Source organism: Trachurus japonicus, chromosome 16 (genome assembly GCF_045865225.1).
Source record: "Trachurus japonicus isolate A0001 chromosome 16, Traja_1.0".
In the NCBI taxonomy this organism is placed as follows: domain Eukaryota; kingdom Metazoa; phylum Chordata; class Actinopteri; order Carangiformes; family Carangidae; genus Trachurus; species Trachurus japonicus.
In genome coordinates this window covers 12,651,696-12,667,361 of record NC_140922.1, presented here as the reverse complement: position 1 = coordinate 12,667,361, position 15,666 = coordinate 12,651,696, and the positions used below count along the sequence as shown (strand labels likewise).

General features: G+C 42.3%; 2 protein-coding genes and 1 non-coding gene across 3 annotated transcripts; 2 read left to right on the top strand and 1 right to left on the bottom strand.

Annotated features, from left to right (window-relative positions):
* Positions 1-3: 3 nt before the first annotated feature.
* Positions 4-57, bottom strand: LOC146971949 (U7 small nuclear RNA). Its single transcript, XR_015037979.1, has one exon. It is a non-coding gene; the product is annotated as a U7 small nuclear RNA (small nuclear RNA).
* Positions 58-1,770: 1,713 nt separating this feature from the next.
* Positions 1,771-5,940, top strand: tpi1b (triosephosphate isomerase 1b). The gene is made up of 7 exons (XM_085801499.1): positions 1,771-1,971; positions 4,060-4,183; positions 4,356-4,440; positions 4,544-4,676; positions 4,831-4,916; positions 5,023-5,110; positions 5,202-5,940. The coding sequence occupies exons 1-7, from the start codon at positions 1,863-1,865 to the stop codon at positions 5,318-5,320; spliced, it is 744 nt and encodes a 247-aa protein (XP_085657625.1). The 5' UTR covers positions 1,771-1,862; the 3' UTR covers positions 5,321-5,940.
* Positions 5,941-7,979: 2,039 nt separating this feature from the next.
* LOC146971947 (uncharacterized) lies at positions 7,980-9,310 on the top strand. Its single transcript, XM_085801579.1, has 2 exons — positions 7,980-8,258; positions 8,381-9,310. Exons 1-2 carry the CDS (start codon positions 8,087-8,089, stop codon positions 9,160-9,162), a joined length of 954 nt encoding a protein of 317 aa, XP_085657705.1. The 5' UTR covers positions 7,980-8,086; the 3' UTR covers positions 9,163-9,310.
* The last annotated feature ends 6,356 nt before the right edge of the window (positions 9,311-15,666 follow it).

The window sequence follows — 15,666 nt, the reverse complement described above, 5'->3', positions numbered from 1 at the left end:
CATATGGGCTTCTCTTTAAGAGAAACCTGCTAGATAAATTTCTAAAGAGCAAAATTTCCTTGCGAAACTCCGACCATTGAAACTGTAAGTACTCTAAGCATGTATATTGTTGTTATGGTGCAATAATGTAGCTAGACTAAAAGTAGCTGAAAACACAAACAACATATTTTCTTAAACAACTATCATTTACATATATCGTGACAAACTTGAATCTCTTCAGAATTATAACTTTTTTCCTCTATCAAACAGCATTTTGTTTAACCGCAGTGCATGCAGGGAATGTAAAAACCGTCCAATCAAAAGGTTTCATGCTTTGTCACTCAGCACAAAAAGGCGGGACTTTGGTCACATCAGCCAATCAAATAGCCTCTTTAACACTAGCGCTGTAGTGTTACAACCAGAGCGATAGATATAACTGTTATATCTATCGCTCTGGTTACAACCATAGACTGTAAAAAGAGGTTACAACTGTAGTTTATGTAGTTGGCATTACAATTAAAGAAATGAATGTGAGCTCACAAAACAAATAGTTAAGAAAATAGATATCACAACCTGAAATTATACTTTGCAAGGTTTTGTTAATCCCTTTCCAAAATAATGAATGAGTAAATGGATACAACATTTTTTCCAGACATTTTGCAGGGTGTGGTTTCTGTCAGCTACAGTTAATCACACCAAAGCCTATTAAAAAAAATCTCCAATCTCCAATTTACTATATTGTAATACCAATAATAATAGTAAATTCTCACTTTTAAGTTTACTTTTTTTTTTTTTTTTGCTTTTGTTTTGAAAGTTTGAAATCCATTGTCTTTTGATCAATTTCTCAATATGTGCAGCAAATCCAGTGCTGTGATAACAAGTTCAAGAAACATAGCAAAGACTATGTTGTTGTTACCAGGCTGCAAGTAGAGGCGGTGATGAGCAGACCAATTTCAGTATGTAGCCTACTGTAGGCCTAATTATAACTTACATAATTGCACTGTGTTTTCTGCATTTTTTTATTTTGTGTAATACTGCAGCCTGACACATCTAGCTACAGACAGAGACGTTTGCTACAGGTTATTTGTCAATGATAAAAATGTGACAATTTACTATTTGGTTTCAGTGTTCCAGTGTTTTTTGTTTGTTTCGTTTTGCATGTTTTTGTTTTCTTTTTGAATTATCCATTGGGAAAATGGGGCTGCGTGGTTAGTTTGATTATATACTGATACTACAATTTTTTTTTTCTGTCTGTTGAAATAAAAAAAATTCTAATGTATAAAGAGTTTTAATAGAACGCCTAAGGGTGTCCTTGGACTTGTAACTTGTTCTTTAGACATTTTAGGTGTTTAGATCCTTATTCATCCCACAATACTGTCAAGAAATGGTTTGAAATTTGCCCTTTTTTCAAACTTTTGCACAGCAGCACAACATGTGGGCTCTGGATCATCTTGCAGCGTGAAACCCATTGTAATTTGTACATTTTGTAATTAACATGTTTATTTCCAGATTTTTATATACTTTATATATGGCCCCTAAACTCATCTTATGTTTTACAAATTTTGCAGTTATTGGCAAGTCTATTGGGCCAGTGGAGACCCGTAGTACTCTATTTTCCTCCCGTCCCCACTAAAACAGGTGCACTTGAATGCAGCATGACATTTTGCGCTTCCCCTTCCTCAAATGGGGAGATGCGTTTGCGGGCGTGCCGCGACAAACCAATGGAGCCGAGCGAGAGGAGGGGTCTAATTTTCCATGTTCATAAATACCCCTCGTTACTGTTTCACGTCCGCTCTCTTGCCCCAGTCGAGGTGTACCCTGGTGTCTTGTCGGTACCGTTTTGATTCTCAGCAAACACACTACCCCCCAAAGAAACTGCAACCATGTCCAGGAAATTCTTCGTCGGTGGAAACTGGAAGATGAACGGCGACAAGAAAAGCCTTGGGGAGCTCATCAACACCATGAACGGAGCCAAGGTGGACCCCAATGTCGGTATGTGGACTCAGACAGACGCTGCATCCAACCTCCCATTGACTATTTAACATTTTAGCCTGTTGTTATTTTCACAGACACCGTCACTTTTGACAGCTGCTTTAGCCACGTTTCATTCCGGCGGTGCTACATTCAGGGTTAAAAAAAAAAAAACCCGACTCGGTCATTCAATAAATCAATGACACAATCAGCATCACAGAGCGTCCACCTCCATTTTATGCCCTAATAAAGTAACATTGAGTCTAGAGCTGGTAAAAACCCGAGCTCACACGGAGCTACAGGCGGACAGAAATGGATAGACACAGATGATGGGATGACGTTAAATGGGATTTTCTGGGTAATGTCGGTGGTGGGCGTGCGTTTGCAGCGGCACGTAGTCCAGCCGTGAGCCCTGCCTCTGCTGTGACTGAGAGAGAGAGAGAGAGAGAGCACGGTGCATTCAAGTGACTCAGGTCGCTGCTCGTTCAACTGATAACACAGCAGCAGCAGCAGCAGGCCACATTGTGAGACAGTTTTGTGAGTTATTTTTAATGCAACTTGTTGAGACGGCCGAGGGAACTTGGACACAGTGGTTCGTGTGCAGTAATCTGGGGTTTCCCGTTTGTCCAGACCGGGCCTGAACGCAGCAGTAGACGCTCGGGCCTGTTGCCTGTCTGCTTCCTGCTGGCTGCACACAACCTACTCACAAGATGCCGCCGCTGTTGCTGCTGTTTTCAGACACTACTCTGTTTGTTCAGTGTGTGTGATACCAGTGAAGTGACGCAGGGAGACGCTGCATGTGTCCGGGCCTGTTTCCGCTGTCATCCGGCCAGTTGTGCTGCTGCTGCTCCTCCTGCAAACTGCTGTTATGTAACTGTGATGTTGTGCATGTCAGGCCTGATCCGCTGTGGAGCAGACTGTCACTTTGTTCAGCTTCTCCTTGGACATTGGTCCATTAAAGAACCACTCCTCCTCCTCCCGTACAGTCAGCCTGAAACCCAAGCACCATTTCCCCAGTGGCCTCTCCACTGAGCTTTAAAGTCAAAGTTCATCTGCTTCCTCTCCCAGACTGATTTTACTTCACATGAAGTATATGTAAACTCCTTTATTTGACCTTTTGAACTCTGACCGGTGACTTTTCCTTGACTTCTGCAGAATGCAGCCATGTGGGCGACCTTTCAGAGGCTTGAACTCAGACCTTTAATGCAGAGAGGTCTGAGCAGTAACAGTGGAGAAATGACCTTTAGTCAACCAATGATAACCAGAGGCGTTTTAATATAGACTCCTGCAACTCCAAAGATATAGTTACATTGTGAATGTCAGTGTCTTTACTGTACTGTACAGAGTACAGATAGAGTACAGAATAGTCCTGCTGTTAACTTTGCTAAAGTCACGTTTGCACATGAGCAAACATTGCTTTCCTGAGTTTCTCAATACAATCTGTCAGTTAGGCAATGGGCAGTACAAATCTGGTGCTTGAGTTTTGATTTTAGTTTTTAGTGCTGCTGCAACAAGTGTCCCTGAACACACTAATGACTCAGTTTGTTGCACGTGTACATTTTTGTTAATTTAAGACCTAATGGTCAGATTGGTGATAGTTTCCAGTCTGGTGGTTTGGACCTTTACTCATGTTTAACCCTTTCATGTGACGTCTGGGTGGAATTTCTTAATTCACCCTTAATTCACCCTCCTCCTGTAGTGCAGTGGAGAAAATGCATCTACGGCAGTAATTCAGGCTAGTTTCCTAGTGTTTGTACATAATCTTTAACATTCATTAACTCACATGCTGCTGATGTGCCTTTTAGCAGTTGAACATGCTGTTTTACATTTATGAAAATGAGCCAATAGGAAATATAGAGCACTGAGACTATTGTGACTTTATCTGACAGAAAGGTTATGAGATTATTCTATTACTGGAAATGAAGAACATGCATGTATCGCTCCAAATCCAAATCAAATATGTATTGTTTTAAACCAACTCATCTAAATTATGACCGACACTAGCATAAAGTACATTTCAAATGGTCACATCATTGATATTAAAGAAGCTGGATAAACCGGTCTTCTTGTGAAATGTAACCTGAGCCTTGTTTTGTTGTGTTTTGACAGAGGTGGTTTGCGGTGCTCCAACCATCTACCTGGACTTCGTCAGGTCCAAGCTGGATGCCAAGTTCGGTGTTGCTGCTCAGAACTGCTACAAAGTTGCCAAGGGTGCCTTCACTGGGGAGATCAGGTACGCTGTGCCTCTGTCAGAGGAAAACATCAATGTAATGAACAAATAAATATGAATACATGAAAACTGATGAAAAATACAGAAAGGTGGCTCCACGCTCCTCTTGGTGCTTCAGCCAGAGTACAGATGATGGGATTACATTTGTGTTTATTCTGTCGATCATTTGTTTCAGCCCTGCGATGATCCACGACTGTGGTGTGAAATGGGTGATCCTCGGCCACTCTGAGAGGCGCCACGTCTTCGGAGAGAGCGATGAGGTATGTCTGGATGATTTCTATGCTCTAACTAGACAATTTTATTTATGTGAAGAAGATGGGGAATAAAAGTTTAAGTTAATCATTGCATCTTATGTTGTGTTAGCTCATCGGCCAGAAGACAGCCCACGCTCTGGAGAACGGTCTCGGCGTGATCGCCTGCATTGGCGAGAAGCTGGACGAGAGAGAGGGCGGCATCACAGAGAAGGTGGTCTTTGCTCAGACCAAGTTCATCGCAGGTACGAGACTCCTGACAACCCGACTGTAGAGGTTTATATGAACAGACTAAATATTGTAACGCATATTTCAGGGGAAGTTTGTGCAAGTCGGAGTTTGGAAATCTGAAATCTTATGAAATATGAATCCAAGACTTATCACACGTCTCCCTCACAGACAATGTTAAGGACTGGAGCAAGGTTGTGCTCGCCTATGAGCCTGTGTGGGCCATTGGCACCGGCAAGACCGCCTCCCCACAGCAGGTAAATATTAGAAACCACTGCATATTTTCTGATTTTAAAAAAAGCATGTTTGCTACAGTCTCTTACATAACCCAACATAATGCATCTGTTTCCTGTAACATCTCAGGCCCAGGAGGTTCATGAGAAACTGAGGGGATGGATGAAGACCCACGTGTCCGAGGCTGTTGCCAACTCTGTGAGGATCATCTACGGAGGTCAGCCCCTGTGACGAGATGAAAATAATCCCGTTCTCGTTTTGATTTCCCACGTTCGTCTCTTCTCACGTGTCTGCGCTCCTCTTCTCAGGTTCCGTGACCGGTGGTACCTGCAAGGAGCTCGCCTCCCAGAAGGACGTTGACGGTTTCCTCGTCGGCGGAGCTTCCCTGAAGCCAGAGATCATCGAAATCATCAACGCCAAGGCATAAATAAAAAATAATATTTAAAAAAAACCCATAGCAGCTGCAATGTCACCATGTCCAGATTAGAGGCCAGCTCCATTCAGATGATCCAGTTCCATGGTCCCCTCAACCTCAGCACTTAGCCATCTTCCCCCTACTTATTCAAAGTATTTTGTGTAATGATGTCATTCCCTCCTTTTCCTTTATCTTTTTTGGGTATATTTTGTCTTAAAGAAAAGGGACAGGTCGACACATGCACTGTACTGCACTGAAAGAGTTAAATCCACTGAGAATAGTCTGTGCATACTAACTTCCACACCAAGTGCTCAAGCTGTAAAGACGGACAGTTGCACCTTGAGGTGGGCGAACAGTCCACGCCTTTACTTGAAAAGTTTACCACCTTCTCTGCGTAAACAGTGTCACAGCTCTTGTCAATCAGATTTATTTGTCTTTTTAATATTGGTGTCTCTTTGTGTAATTATGATGTTCTTCTGTGGCTTTTTACCTCCCTGTAGACGTGCATGATCCTCCCTCTCGTTGGCCGGGGGGGAGGTGTCCATTACATGTAATCCATATTGTGTCATGGCCGACAGGTTTAAGGGTGGGATGGCTGTAAGGAAGCATTATAATAAACGGTTTAGAGACTGTTTCAGTGCGTTGTCTCTTGTTTTTCCACCCAATGGTCTTTTTTCCACCCTGTGTCTTTTTTCATGAAACCCTGAATTCATATTTTACAGAGCACATGGTTGTATACATGCCAGTTGGTTTCATAATCTGTGGCATGTTCATACACACACAACAGAGATCCCAGTGGTATTCTCAGACTGACTGAGAGAGAGAGGCTATCACATTACAAGAGTTGAACCTCTGTCCAGACAATGCCATGCAGAGAAGTGTTTTTTTTTTAACTGCTATTTTTATCCCGGCAACTCAACCAAGACAGACACGAGGCAGTCAAAGTTTTGTCCATCAGGAGAATTATATGTCCCCGTGCAGACAAAGGTAATGTCTAATAGACTGGAAAATAAAACCCAAAAGCACTCTGAGAATTTTAATCAGCACATCTTGTGCTTTGCTCCCACTTCAGGTCTCTTAAGTCTAAATGCAGCGTGTAGAGAGCTCTCAGCCCCGCTTCTTAACACCTCTCACTCTTTCATGTTACTGGACTCTGGAGTTCCCTCTTACATGTCAATGTCGAGACAAGGGCAAGTTTTTGTCTCAATAGATCAACAGACACAAAATAACAATTACAGGCTCAGTCTCTAATAGAACAGAAAAATAATACAGACAGGCAGGTTGGAGACAAGTAATGAGCTTGAAGTTACAGTAAGTGAGTAACGTTGAGGTGACACTGCAGATTATTCCATGAAGTAAACACACTAAAGGCTAAACAAAGTCTCATCTGGGCTTCAGGCTGAGGTCAAAATATCATTTTGGTTTTCCATCACAATCAGCAGCTCTGTCTACAGCAAACACTCCTTCTCCCCAAGCTAAATATTTACTTTGTCACTTTTCACTGTGTTGAAATAACTGATCACACTCCTGCAAGTACTGTGTGTGGACTCACAATATAGCCTCCAGTAGTACCTTGTGTTACCAGAATTTTTTGTTTTATTAGACTTTTTACTAAAACAAAGAAACATATCAACTGCATATGAACATAATAACAGTATCAATCATGTGTATTGATACCAATATTTTCAGACAGAGCTTGTTCAGTGGTCCTGGGACAATAATGACCTATTCACTCCTATTGAATTTTGTCTCAACACATTATCCCAGTGTGTAACTATCCAGTGCTCCTATGGAGGAATATCATACACTGTGCCTGGTTTGCATCACTTCCATTGGAATATAGTTGTTTAAAAACTAGGCTTGAACACTTGGCCTCTCTATAATGTTACTGTTTAATTTGTTCTTTGCAATTTCCATGCCCCACTTGATTTATAAAATGATCACACACTAATTACACCTAAACAATGTGGAGCTTGTAAGATATCACTCCTGGAGGAGGTCACTGATGTAGCCTACTTATATTTTACTGCAGGTATAATAAAATTAATCAATTTCCCTTCAAAGAAGCAACTTTTCTCACAAGTGCCCCTCTTATTTGTAGTAAATAGAAACCTTTTGAAGTTAATAATGTATTTTTTATTGAGTCAACAAGTAGTGTGTTAATGTGCTGTACCATACACTCAATGGCCCCATTATTACGTACACCTCTGCAGAAGCGTGGCAACAGGGCAGGCAACCCAGGCAATTGCCTAAAGGGCCCCCCGAGCTGGAAGTGGGCCCCCTGAGACAGCTGACATTGATCCATATCAATGACAACATTATGTTACCAGTGTTTACACAAAACATTGAGCATAGTTTGCAAAATTGAATCATCAATGGTTTTTGAATTAACAGTAAATGTTTGTTGCCGCAGAGTGTCTAGAAACGCCCCTGCACCTCTGGATACAATTACCTCTATGGAAAACAAGTGAAAAACAACATTAAATCATGTTTAAATTACATTCGACTGTACAGATGTACCTTACAATGTGCTTATTGATCCTTTTCCCCTACATTAATACACATGAACCTTTATCTTGTCTACCTCCCTGTGCAGCCTGGAGGCCCTGAGCCCTGCCCCTCCCCCTCCGGTCCACCAGGGGGCGGTAGTCCCCCACACACTCAGCACTTTGCGTGGCTCCGGTCTCATGTCCGTGTTTACAAGCGAAGCGTGACGTTCAGGGACTCGCACGAATACGCCTCCGAGCGCAACTAAAAGGGACAAATTCCCCGCAAAACATGTCCAAAATGCTGTCACTGAGGGCTTTCCTCAGCGAGAGGCTGGCGGCGGCGGCCGAGGAGATCTTTGGAGCCGTGGAGAAGACAGTAGCCGAGTACAAAGAGGAGATCTCTCGCTCCAAAGATTTAGAAATCAGTCGGCTCAGGATGCAGCTGAAGCTCCTCAAGTCAGGTCGGTCTGAGACTGAATCCCACTGCAGCCAAACCTCATTCACTTTTATAATTATTCAAGTTCAGTTACATGATTGTGATTTTTCCTCTGTGTGTGTGTGTGTGTGTGTGTTTGACCCTCAGACCCGGCTCGTGCAGACAGATGCCTTGGTGCCCAGCAGCAGCAGCAGCAGCAGCAGCAGCAGCAGCAGCACACACATCACCAGCACCATCACCATCCTCCTCCTCCTCCTCCTCCTGCTCCTCCTGCTCCTGCTCCTCCTCAGCAGCACCATCAGTCAGCCCCCGCTGTGGAGCCTCCTCCGCCCCAGCACTGTGAGGAGGCTGAAGAGGAGGAGGAGGAGGATGAAGGCAGCAGCATGGAGCAGGAGCACCCAGAGCCGTCGCAGCGGGTGAAGAAGGAGCAGCAGAAGAGCCACAGGGACTTCTGGATGGGCCACGACGCGGAGCAGCTGGAGAACCTGGAGTCAGACATCAAAGACTTCATCTCCTCTCCTCCTGGCCTCAAACCCAACCTCCAGGACCCCGCCTCCTTGCCCTTCCACCCCTACCACCACCTCCACCACCACCACCACCACCACCACAACAACAACAACAACAACAGCAGCAGCAGCAGCAGTGAGGACAGTAAAGAAAAACCCTACAGCTGCTCGGTGTGCGAGAAGCGCTTCAGCAACTGCTCTCACCTGGCGGCTCACATCAGGACACACACGGGGGAGAGGCCGTACAGGTGTGAGATCTGCAGGAAGACTTTCATCACCACGAGCGCGCTCAACAGACACCAGACCATCCACACCGAGGGGAAACACTTTATCTGTAATTACTGTGGGAAATCCTTTAAATGGATGGAGTCTCTTGGCCGACACATTAGAAGTGTTCACAAGAGGGAAAACGTGCCAGTATGACACCCTGAAAACACACTCACCCCCTAGATTAGATTTGTTATTGATTTAATCATATAAAATAGGTGCAAACAAAGAATGTAATGTCTGTCCTCTATGTTTAGTAGTGAATCCTGTTGTTTAATGTGCATGGACCTGAAGATCTATGAAGCCGTCTGTATGAAAACACCAGCTGCAGTAAACCATGTGTATACATGTGAACTGCGGGAGTACTCTCACTCTCTATTGTCATGTTTTGTTTTGTTTTTTAAAAACACTATTCTTACAGGATAAAGTAGTAATACTGTAATCATTCTGCTGTTCAATGTGTTTTTCTTTCTGCTCTGCAACATTTAGATCAGTAGGCCTAAATGGAGGCTGCACTGTTCTCCAGTAGGTGGCAGTAACAGCATTTCATTCATAATTTCTACAACACCTAGGTTATTTGCCAGTGCTAAGAGTGAATTATTCTTTTCTGGGAGGTGCAGTAGATTTCCAACCTTTTTTTTTTTTTTTTTTTTAATAATCAAAGCGTTAATCAATATTTAGGTGGTATGGTCACCACATGCAGTATATTTCCTACATCTAGGTTGAATTGATCTATGCTGACTAAATACACGATCAAGGACCATTAAATAATATTAAAAAAATTACCTCAGAATTAAATATTTAAATGCTATGGGATTTTTTTCCCCCTCCAATGTTTCCCATGTGAGAATTTTCCGTAAGTGAGGAGATAACTGAGCAGAAGTACCCTCACTTCTCTTTACTTTTTATTACCCTCAAACTGCTGTTAATTTGAGAAAAATAGTCTGTATCATGACACTTCATTAGTTCCATCTCTTTAATAGAAACTATGATTTCTACAATGAAATATTTAAACCCCCAAACTCCGTGTTTATCAAATGGATGCACTCAAGTTGTCCGGGCCATTATTCTTTTAACTCATTTCCATACAAATTCTGCTCAACATATTGTAATTGATGTCTTTGGAAACTCCACCACTAGAATTTTAAATAAAGTCCTGTGGGTTTGAACTATATTTAGATTCACAGCTTGAGTTTGTAATGAATGATCCACTGGTGGGTCAGTGGCATTTAGAGACTCTAAACCTCATAGTGGTTTGTTTGTTTTTTAAGGAGAAATTGACATAACTTCCCATAATATCACACTCAAAGAGGCTTCACTAAATATATACGACTTCCATTCAACAAATCAGTTTTTCATTGCCTTTTTCTGCCGTGGACATTTTGACTTATTATAGAATAAAAAGCAAAGGTGTTAGTCATAACATTAACAGGTGTCCCAGGGGGTCCTAGCACTGTGACAGTGAGAAACAGCACAGTAATTTGCCCATGTGTCTAACCAGGCTCCATCATGAGTGGAGTGGAAGATAAGTGCTCATGAGTGATACAGAGAGGGAAGATTGATGAAGCCATGAGCCAAAAACACAACTCATATGAATTCATTTTAACATGGTAGCTACTGGAAAAAGTGGGTTGGTAGCAAACAGTTTGTCCTGGCTGAGTGTCAACGCAGACTCACAGGCCGATGTGCCCATAACTGGAAGTTGATTTTTTCTTAATCTCATAAAATTTATGCTTTTTGGCTGTAGCTTGAACAGCATGGCCTCAATTACACCCCTCAGACTACAGTAGAAGACATTTTGATGTGTTTTAGTAGCGAAAGCACAGGTGTAAATAATAAAATGAATGATCACGTTCTTTAGTTTCAGAGCCCTGGTGTAGTGCGTGCAGTCTCAGTGTCACACTGTCATAGTTTCCTCAAATACCATCATTAATGCTAAAATATTACATAGTAACACCTGTGATTTTTCAACCGTGAACTGAGCCTAAATATCTGCCGTGAAAAAAAGGATCATAAAGACAGGACATTTTAGACAATGATATTTTAGATAACAGTGTGTTTCCAGATTCATGGAAACAGTTTGGGGAAACCTCCTCTTGTGTCAGCATGAGAATGATTTTCCAAGTTTGTTGTGGAAGAACTTCACAGAACCGAGATCTAAACTCTGTCCAAACCTGATGAATTGGAAAACAGAGTGTGAGCCAGGTCACAGTGTTCAATCTCAGGAGCAGATATCTGAAGCCCGGTTCCAAAGTCTTGTGGAAATGACAATTACTGGAAGCCGATGTAGCAGCAGATCAATGCCAGTGACTTTGGATGGAGATTTTCAACAAACATAAGAGTTCAGGTGTCAGTGCACGTTTGGACGTACAGTGTATTTGGCCTCAATTTTAGCTGCTCCTTTTGTTCACAGAGGAAAGACGCCTGAATCTCTTTTATAGTCAGGGTGAAACCTGGGTTTGCAAAACAAGGGAGCTGCAAGTGTAGAGGTGGATGTTTGTGTTATAAGAGCATTTTTTCGAGGTTATACTGATGTATGTATGCATTTACTTCCTGATAACGGCCATGGTAGATCTGGATCCTCACATCCCATGAAGCTGTAGAAAATCTTGTTGAACTGGTTTATTATTTCAGGCTACACTCACTTGCTGAGAGAGATTTTTCTTTTCTGAGAGCACTCATGTACATACAGGTGCTCTGTGCAGTAAACCACTTGTGACAAGTGTGCGGAGTAGACAATTAAAACGATGACACAATATCTCTTTGACATTGAAAATGTGGATTAGAATAAAGCTGAATTATGTGCCGGGGGCTCAGCTCCAAATCATGTGTGTAAACTGAAGTACTGAGAGTGGTGCTCTGCCCAGATCTGCCTTAACTTGAACATACTGTGCAGAGAAGGTTTGTGCAGAGAGGTTGTAATATACTGTGATTTCTTTCTTTTTTCTTTTTTTTTTTTTTTTACCACCCACTCTGTTGTTTGGTTCAATCTTTCAGAAGGTTTCCAAATCTCTAAAGGAGCAATGTGCTTCCCATTAACTCAGTGGCTAAAGGGCTCCTTCACTCTTTGTTTTCATTAAATGGGTACATAATGTTTCAGGTATCTGTGGAAACAAAAATTGTATTTATATAAAATTATATATATAATATATATATATTATTATTAGTTGCTGGAAAATGCTCTGGCATTATTTGGGGGGGGGGGGGGGGAAAAAAGATGGATTGAATTTGTGGTTTTCCTTTGCCATTTTGTTTGGCATGTCACATTTTATTAAGATAGGGGGTTAAATAACAACAAATACAACAACAACAATACTACTATTGATATTAATAAATAATAACAATCATCATCATCATCATCATCATAAAACACAGGCTATTGAAAGCCAGATTAAAAATTGGTCATTCACTCCAACATGTCATTATAATATAAAAGCCAGTTTATACCCGTATATGTATTAGAATAGTGCTAATTTAGATTAACTTTATCAACACACAACTCGTTAAAACAATGGCATGTGTCCTGATTCATGAAACCTATTTCATTTCGTTTAACAGAAGCATGATTGAACCTGCAGTGACCAACACCTACAGGGACACACTTCTCAAAGCTCACAGCTCTCTTCTTCTTCCACACACCTTTGCGATTCCGAATGTGAATGTTTGTATCTTTACCCCCGATCACAAATATCTACCCAGTATAAATACAACTGATCAATACATCCGCTCTTTATCTACCTTATCTACCCGCCCAGGATGTAACGTTTTGTACTGTACTACATCCATCTCACCACTGAGTAACAGGGGGACTTGAGGTGTAGAATTTTTGTGTGATGGGCAGTGAACACCTTGGACAGATGTTACTATGTTGGAAAGACGGCCTGGCTTGACTTACTTTGAACTCTGACACCCATCAAAATAAGAATAACTTACAAAGGCAAATAATAGGGGAGAGATAGGGCGAGTGGCTATTTAAAATGGGATCATTCACACAGTGCCAAACAGATGCCACAACCTCCTCTCCAGCTGTAGCCATCACCTCCTTTTGCCAAACAGCTGCTGTATGAAGGTGAATAGTTGGGCAGGGTCGCCATGGACCTGGTTTGTTCACCCCACACACAACTGCTGCGTTGTCAATGAAATCACGGTCTATTTTAAAATGCAGGATGGCAGGTGATGCACTGTAGCTGGAGTTGGACCAGCTTGAATCGCACTGTGGATGCTGATAAACCACAGGCAGCAAACTGTATACCTACCACAGTGTGTAGTAGTAGAGGGAGGTAAAGGGCTCTTGCTTCTGGTCACCCACATGTTGTCTACAACCACTTAAAGATGCTCAGCGGTGCCTCGAGATGATCCTCTGGGATCCTGCTCTCCAGGCTGAAATGGAGTGAGCAAGAGGTCAGAAGAGATTGATTGTCTGGGTGAGGGGAGGTGAAAGAGGCAACAGACTCGGTTCTCAGCCAGCACTTATGCCACTTTGCAGTTTGTCTGCTCCCGCCGCTGCTGTGGGCTTTGGATGGCACTCCTGTAGATGAATGAGATGTTGGGGGGGGTTTACTAAAGTTTCATTGACGAGGGTAAGTATCCCTTCATGCAGGTTTCAACAGATGATCTACTTCAGGTCTATGAGAGGCATTGGAAAAGCATCTCTCCATCTGATCAGATGAAACAAACAAACCGAGGAGCTCCAGCGACCGCCACAGCAAAGCTGGAGATGCAGGGCAGCAGCCACTGGTCAGGTGCAATAAAGGGTTAAGTGGAGGTCCCAGGGCAAACTTTATGAAGTATGACAGCTCCAGTGGGACGGGAGAGACAGCAGCGGAGCAAACGCAGCAGCACGAAGGGGCAGAAAAGTGTGTTAAAACTGTCTGTCACGAGCAAAACAGAGCTTGAATGAAAGGGAAGATATTTTGCTGGAGGGAGCAATGGGACAGGGACTACACCAAATTAGTCTCTGTGCTGTGCTCAAACTCAAACATAAGATACAGACGGTGGAGCCTGACATAGTCTGTGGCACCATTTGGAAGTCAGTGCATCACACTTTAACTTTCTGCCTGAGTCTCTCTGTGAATGCATTACTTGATTAATGGCACAGGGGAAAGTTAGAACTTGCAAAGTGCTACTGTTATTACAGTAACACACATGTGACCTTGTACACACATTGTTCTGCTAAACACTCATAACAATAACTAGACGCACAATATGCATCGGAATGCCAAGTGTATTTATTCGAGTGTCGAAGCAAAGGAATACATTTCATTTGGGGAACGTGTTTATTAGACTTACACGACTCTTCTTCCATTGTAATTAAATGAGCTAATTGAAACCCTTACAATGGAGATAAAAGCTGTCCCCGATTAGATGAGAGTGTGACTTTAATTATCATTTAATAAAAGAAGGGTGTTGATCTGTGGCTTTGTTTGTTTAATTGACTCAGATTGTTAACACATGTGGGACCAAAAGTGCCGGCAAATTGTTTCTTTGTAGGTTTTTTTCAGTCTTGCTGCTGCCAGACCGGGGCCTGCTCCTAATGACGGAGCGGTTAAATCCATAAACCTCAGAGATATGCTCAAAAACTCTGTGATTTAAACGTTACCGGACACCCTGCATCAATGTGACGCACCAAACCACTCATATCTGCAATTAGAAAGTAGGTCAATATAAAATAATACGAAATATTTGCGGTTATTTGTCCTAGATTTGAAAACAACAGCTGCTGATAATAGTCTTTATTTTGCATCTAAAACATCTCAAAGTTTTTTTTTTTAAACTGGTAAGGCTGTAGTCATATAAACCAGGCCTGTATAAAATGTGGTGGTCATATTAATGTTGTTCATCTTTCATCCACACCTTTCACAACGTCCTCATCCACCCTGAGAAAGGACTGATGAAGTGCTAAGAATATCACCCAGATGTGATGTCACCAGAGGGGAAAATCAGATTTGTCCTGCTGGAAGATACTTTACATTATGTTGACATACTTACTCAAGGTGACTTTTAATGACACCCAACCTACATAGCACCTCACACACACAAGCATGCCTTATACAATATGTATTCCATATGCCATAGCATGTCTCACACCCAGTATCACTGCCCTGTCTGTGATGCTTCTCACAGATGAGGCTATCAATCAATGTCACATCAGTATGACGAGTTTTTATTGCATCAAAGAAAAGAGATGCAGATTTTAGGCATTAAGGATGATCTTATAAGGTAATATAAATGGTCAGAGTGCATCATTGTGATGAAAATTTAAAAAAAAAAAGAAGGCTGCAAGGTTTGTCAACCCAGATCTACATGTAAACCAAGTCTGTGAGGTGGCAGTGGCTCTGTGTTTGAACGTGAAGGCAGCACTCACTGATCCGTATCCGTTTTGAAGGAGATTCCTCCAGCCGGACACGGTGAGAACACACACAGCCCTGAGCCTTCAGCAGCGTCCGTAAATCACACACACACACACACACACACTCTCGCAGCTCCTCCTCTCTTTTTCTCTCTCCTTTTCATTTCTCTCTTCTTTAGACATATTTTTTTCTCCCTCCTTGTCTTTTCTTTTCATTTTTACAGTGCGGTGAAGGAATGCTCACTCTACAGGGTGGCTGTGGTGTTCACTGGAGCAACTCAACTCCCGTATCTCACACTCATCCCATGTGT

Bases quoted from the DNA above. Each gene is read 5' to 3' on its own strand.
- tpi1b (XM_085801499.1), top strand. From the start codon at position 1,863: ATGTCCAGGAAATTCTTCGTCGGTGGAAACTGGAAGATGAACGGCGAC. The intron at 4,184-4,355 runs GTACGCTGTGCC...CATTTGTTTCAG, and splicing joins GCCTTCACTGGGGAGATCAG to CCCTGCGATGATCCACGACT. The intron at 4,677-4,830 runs GTACGAGACTCC...TCTCCCTCACAG, and splicing joins TCAGACCAAGTTCATCGCAG to ACAATGTTAAGGACTGGAGC.
- LOC146971947 (XM_085801579.1), top strand. From the start codon at position 8,087: ATGTCCAAAATGCTGTCACTGAGGGCTTTCCTCAGCGAGAGGCTGGCG. The intron at 8,259-8,380 runs GTCGGTCTGAGA...TTTGACCCTCAG, and splicing joins GCTGAAGCTCCTCAAGTCAG to ACCCGGCTCGTGCAGACAGA.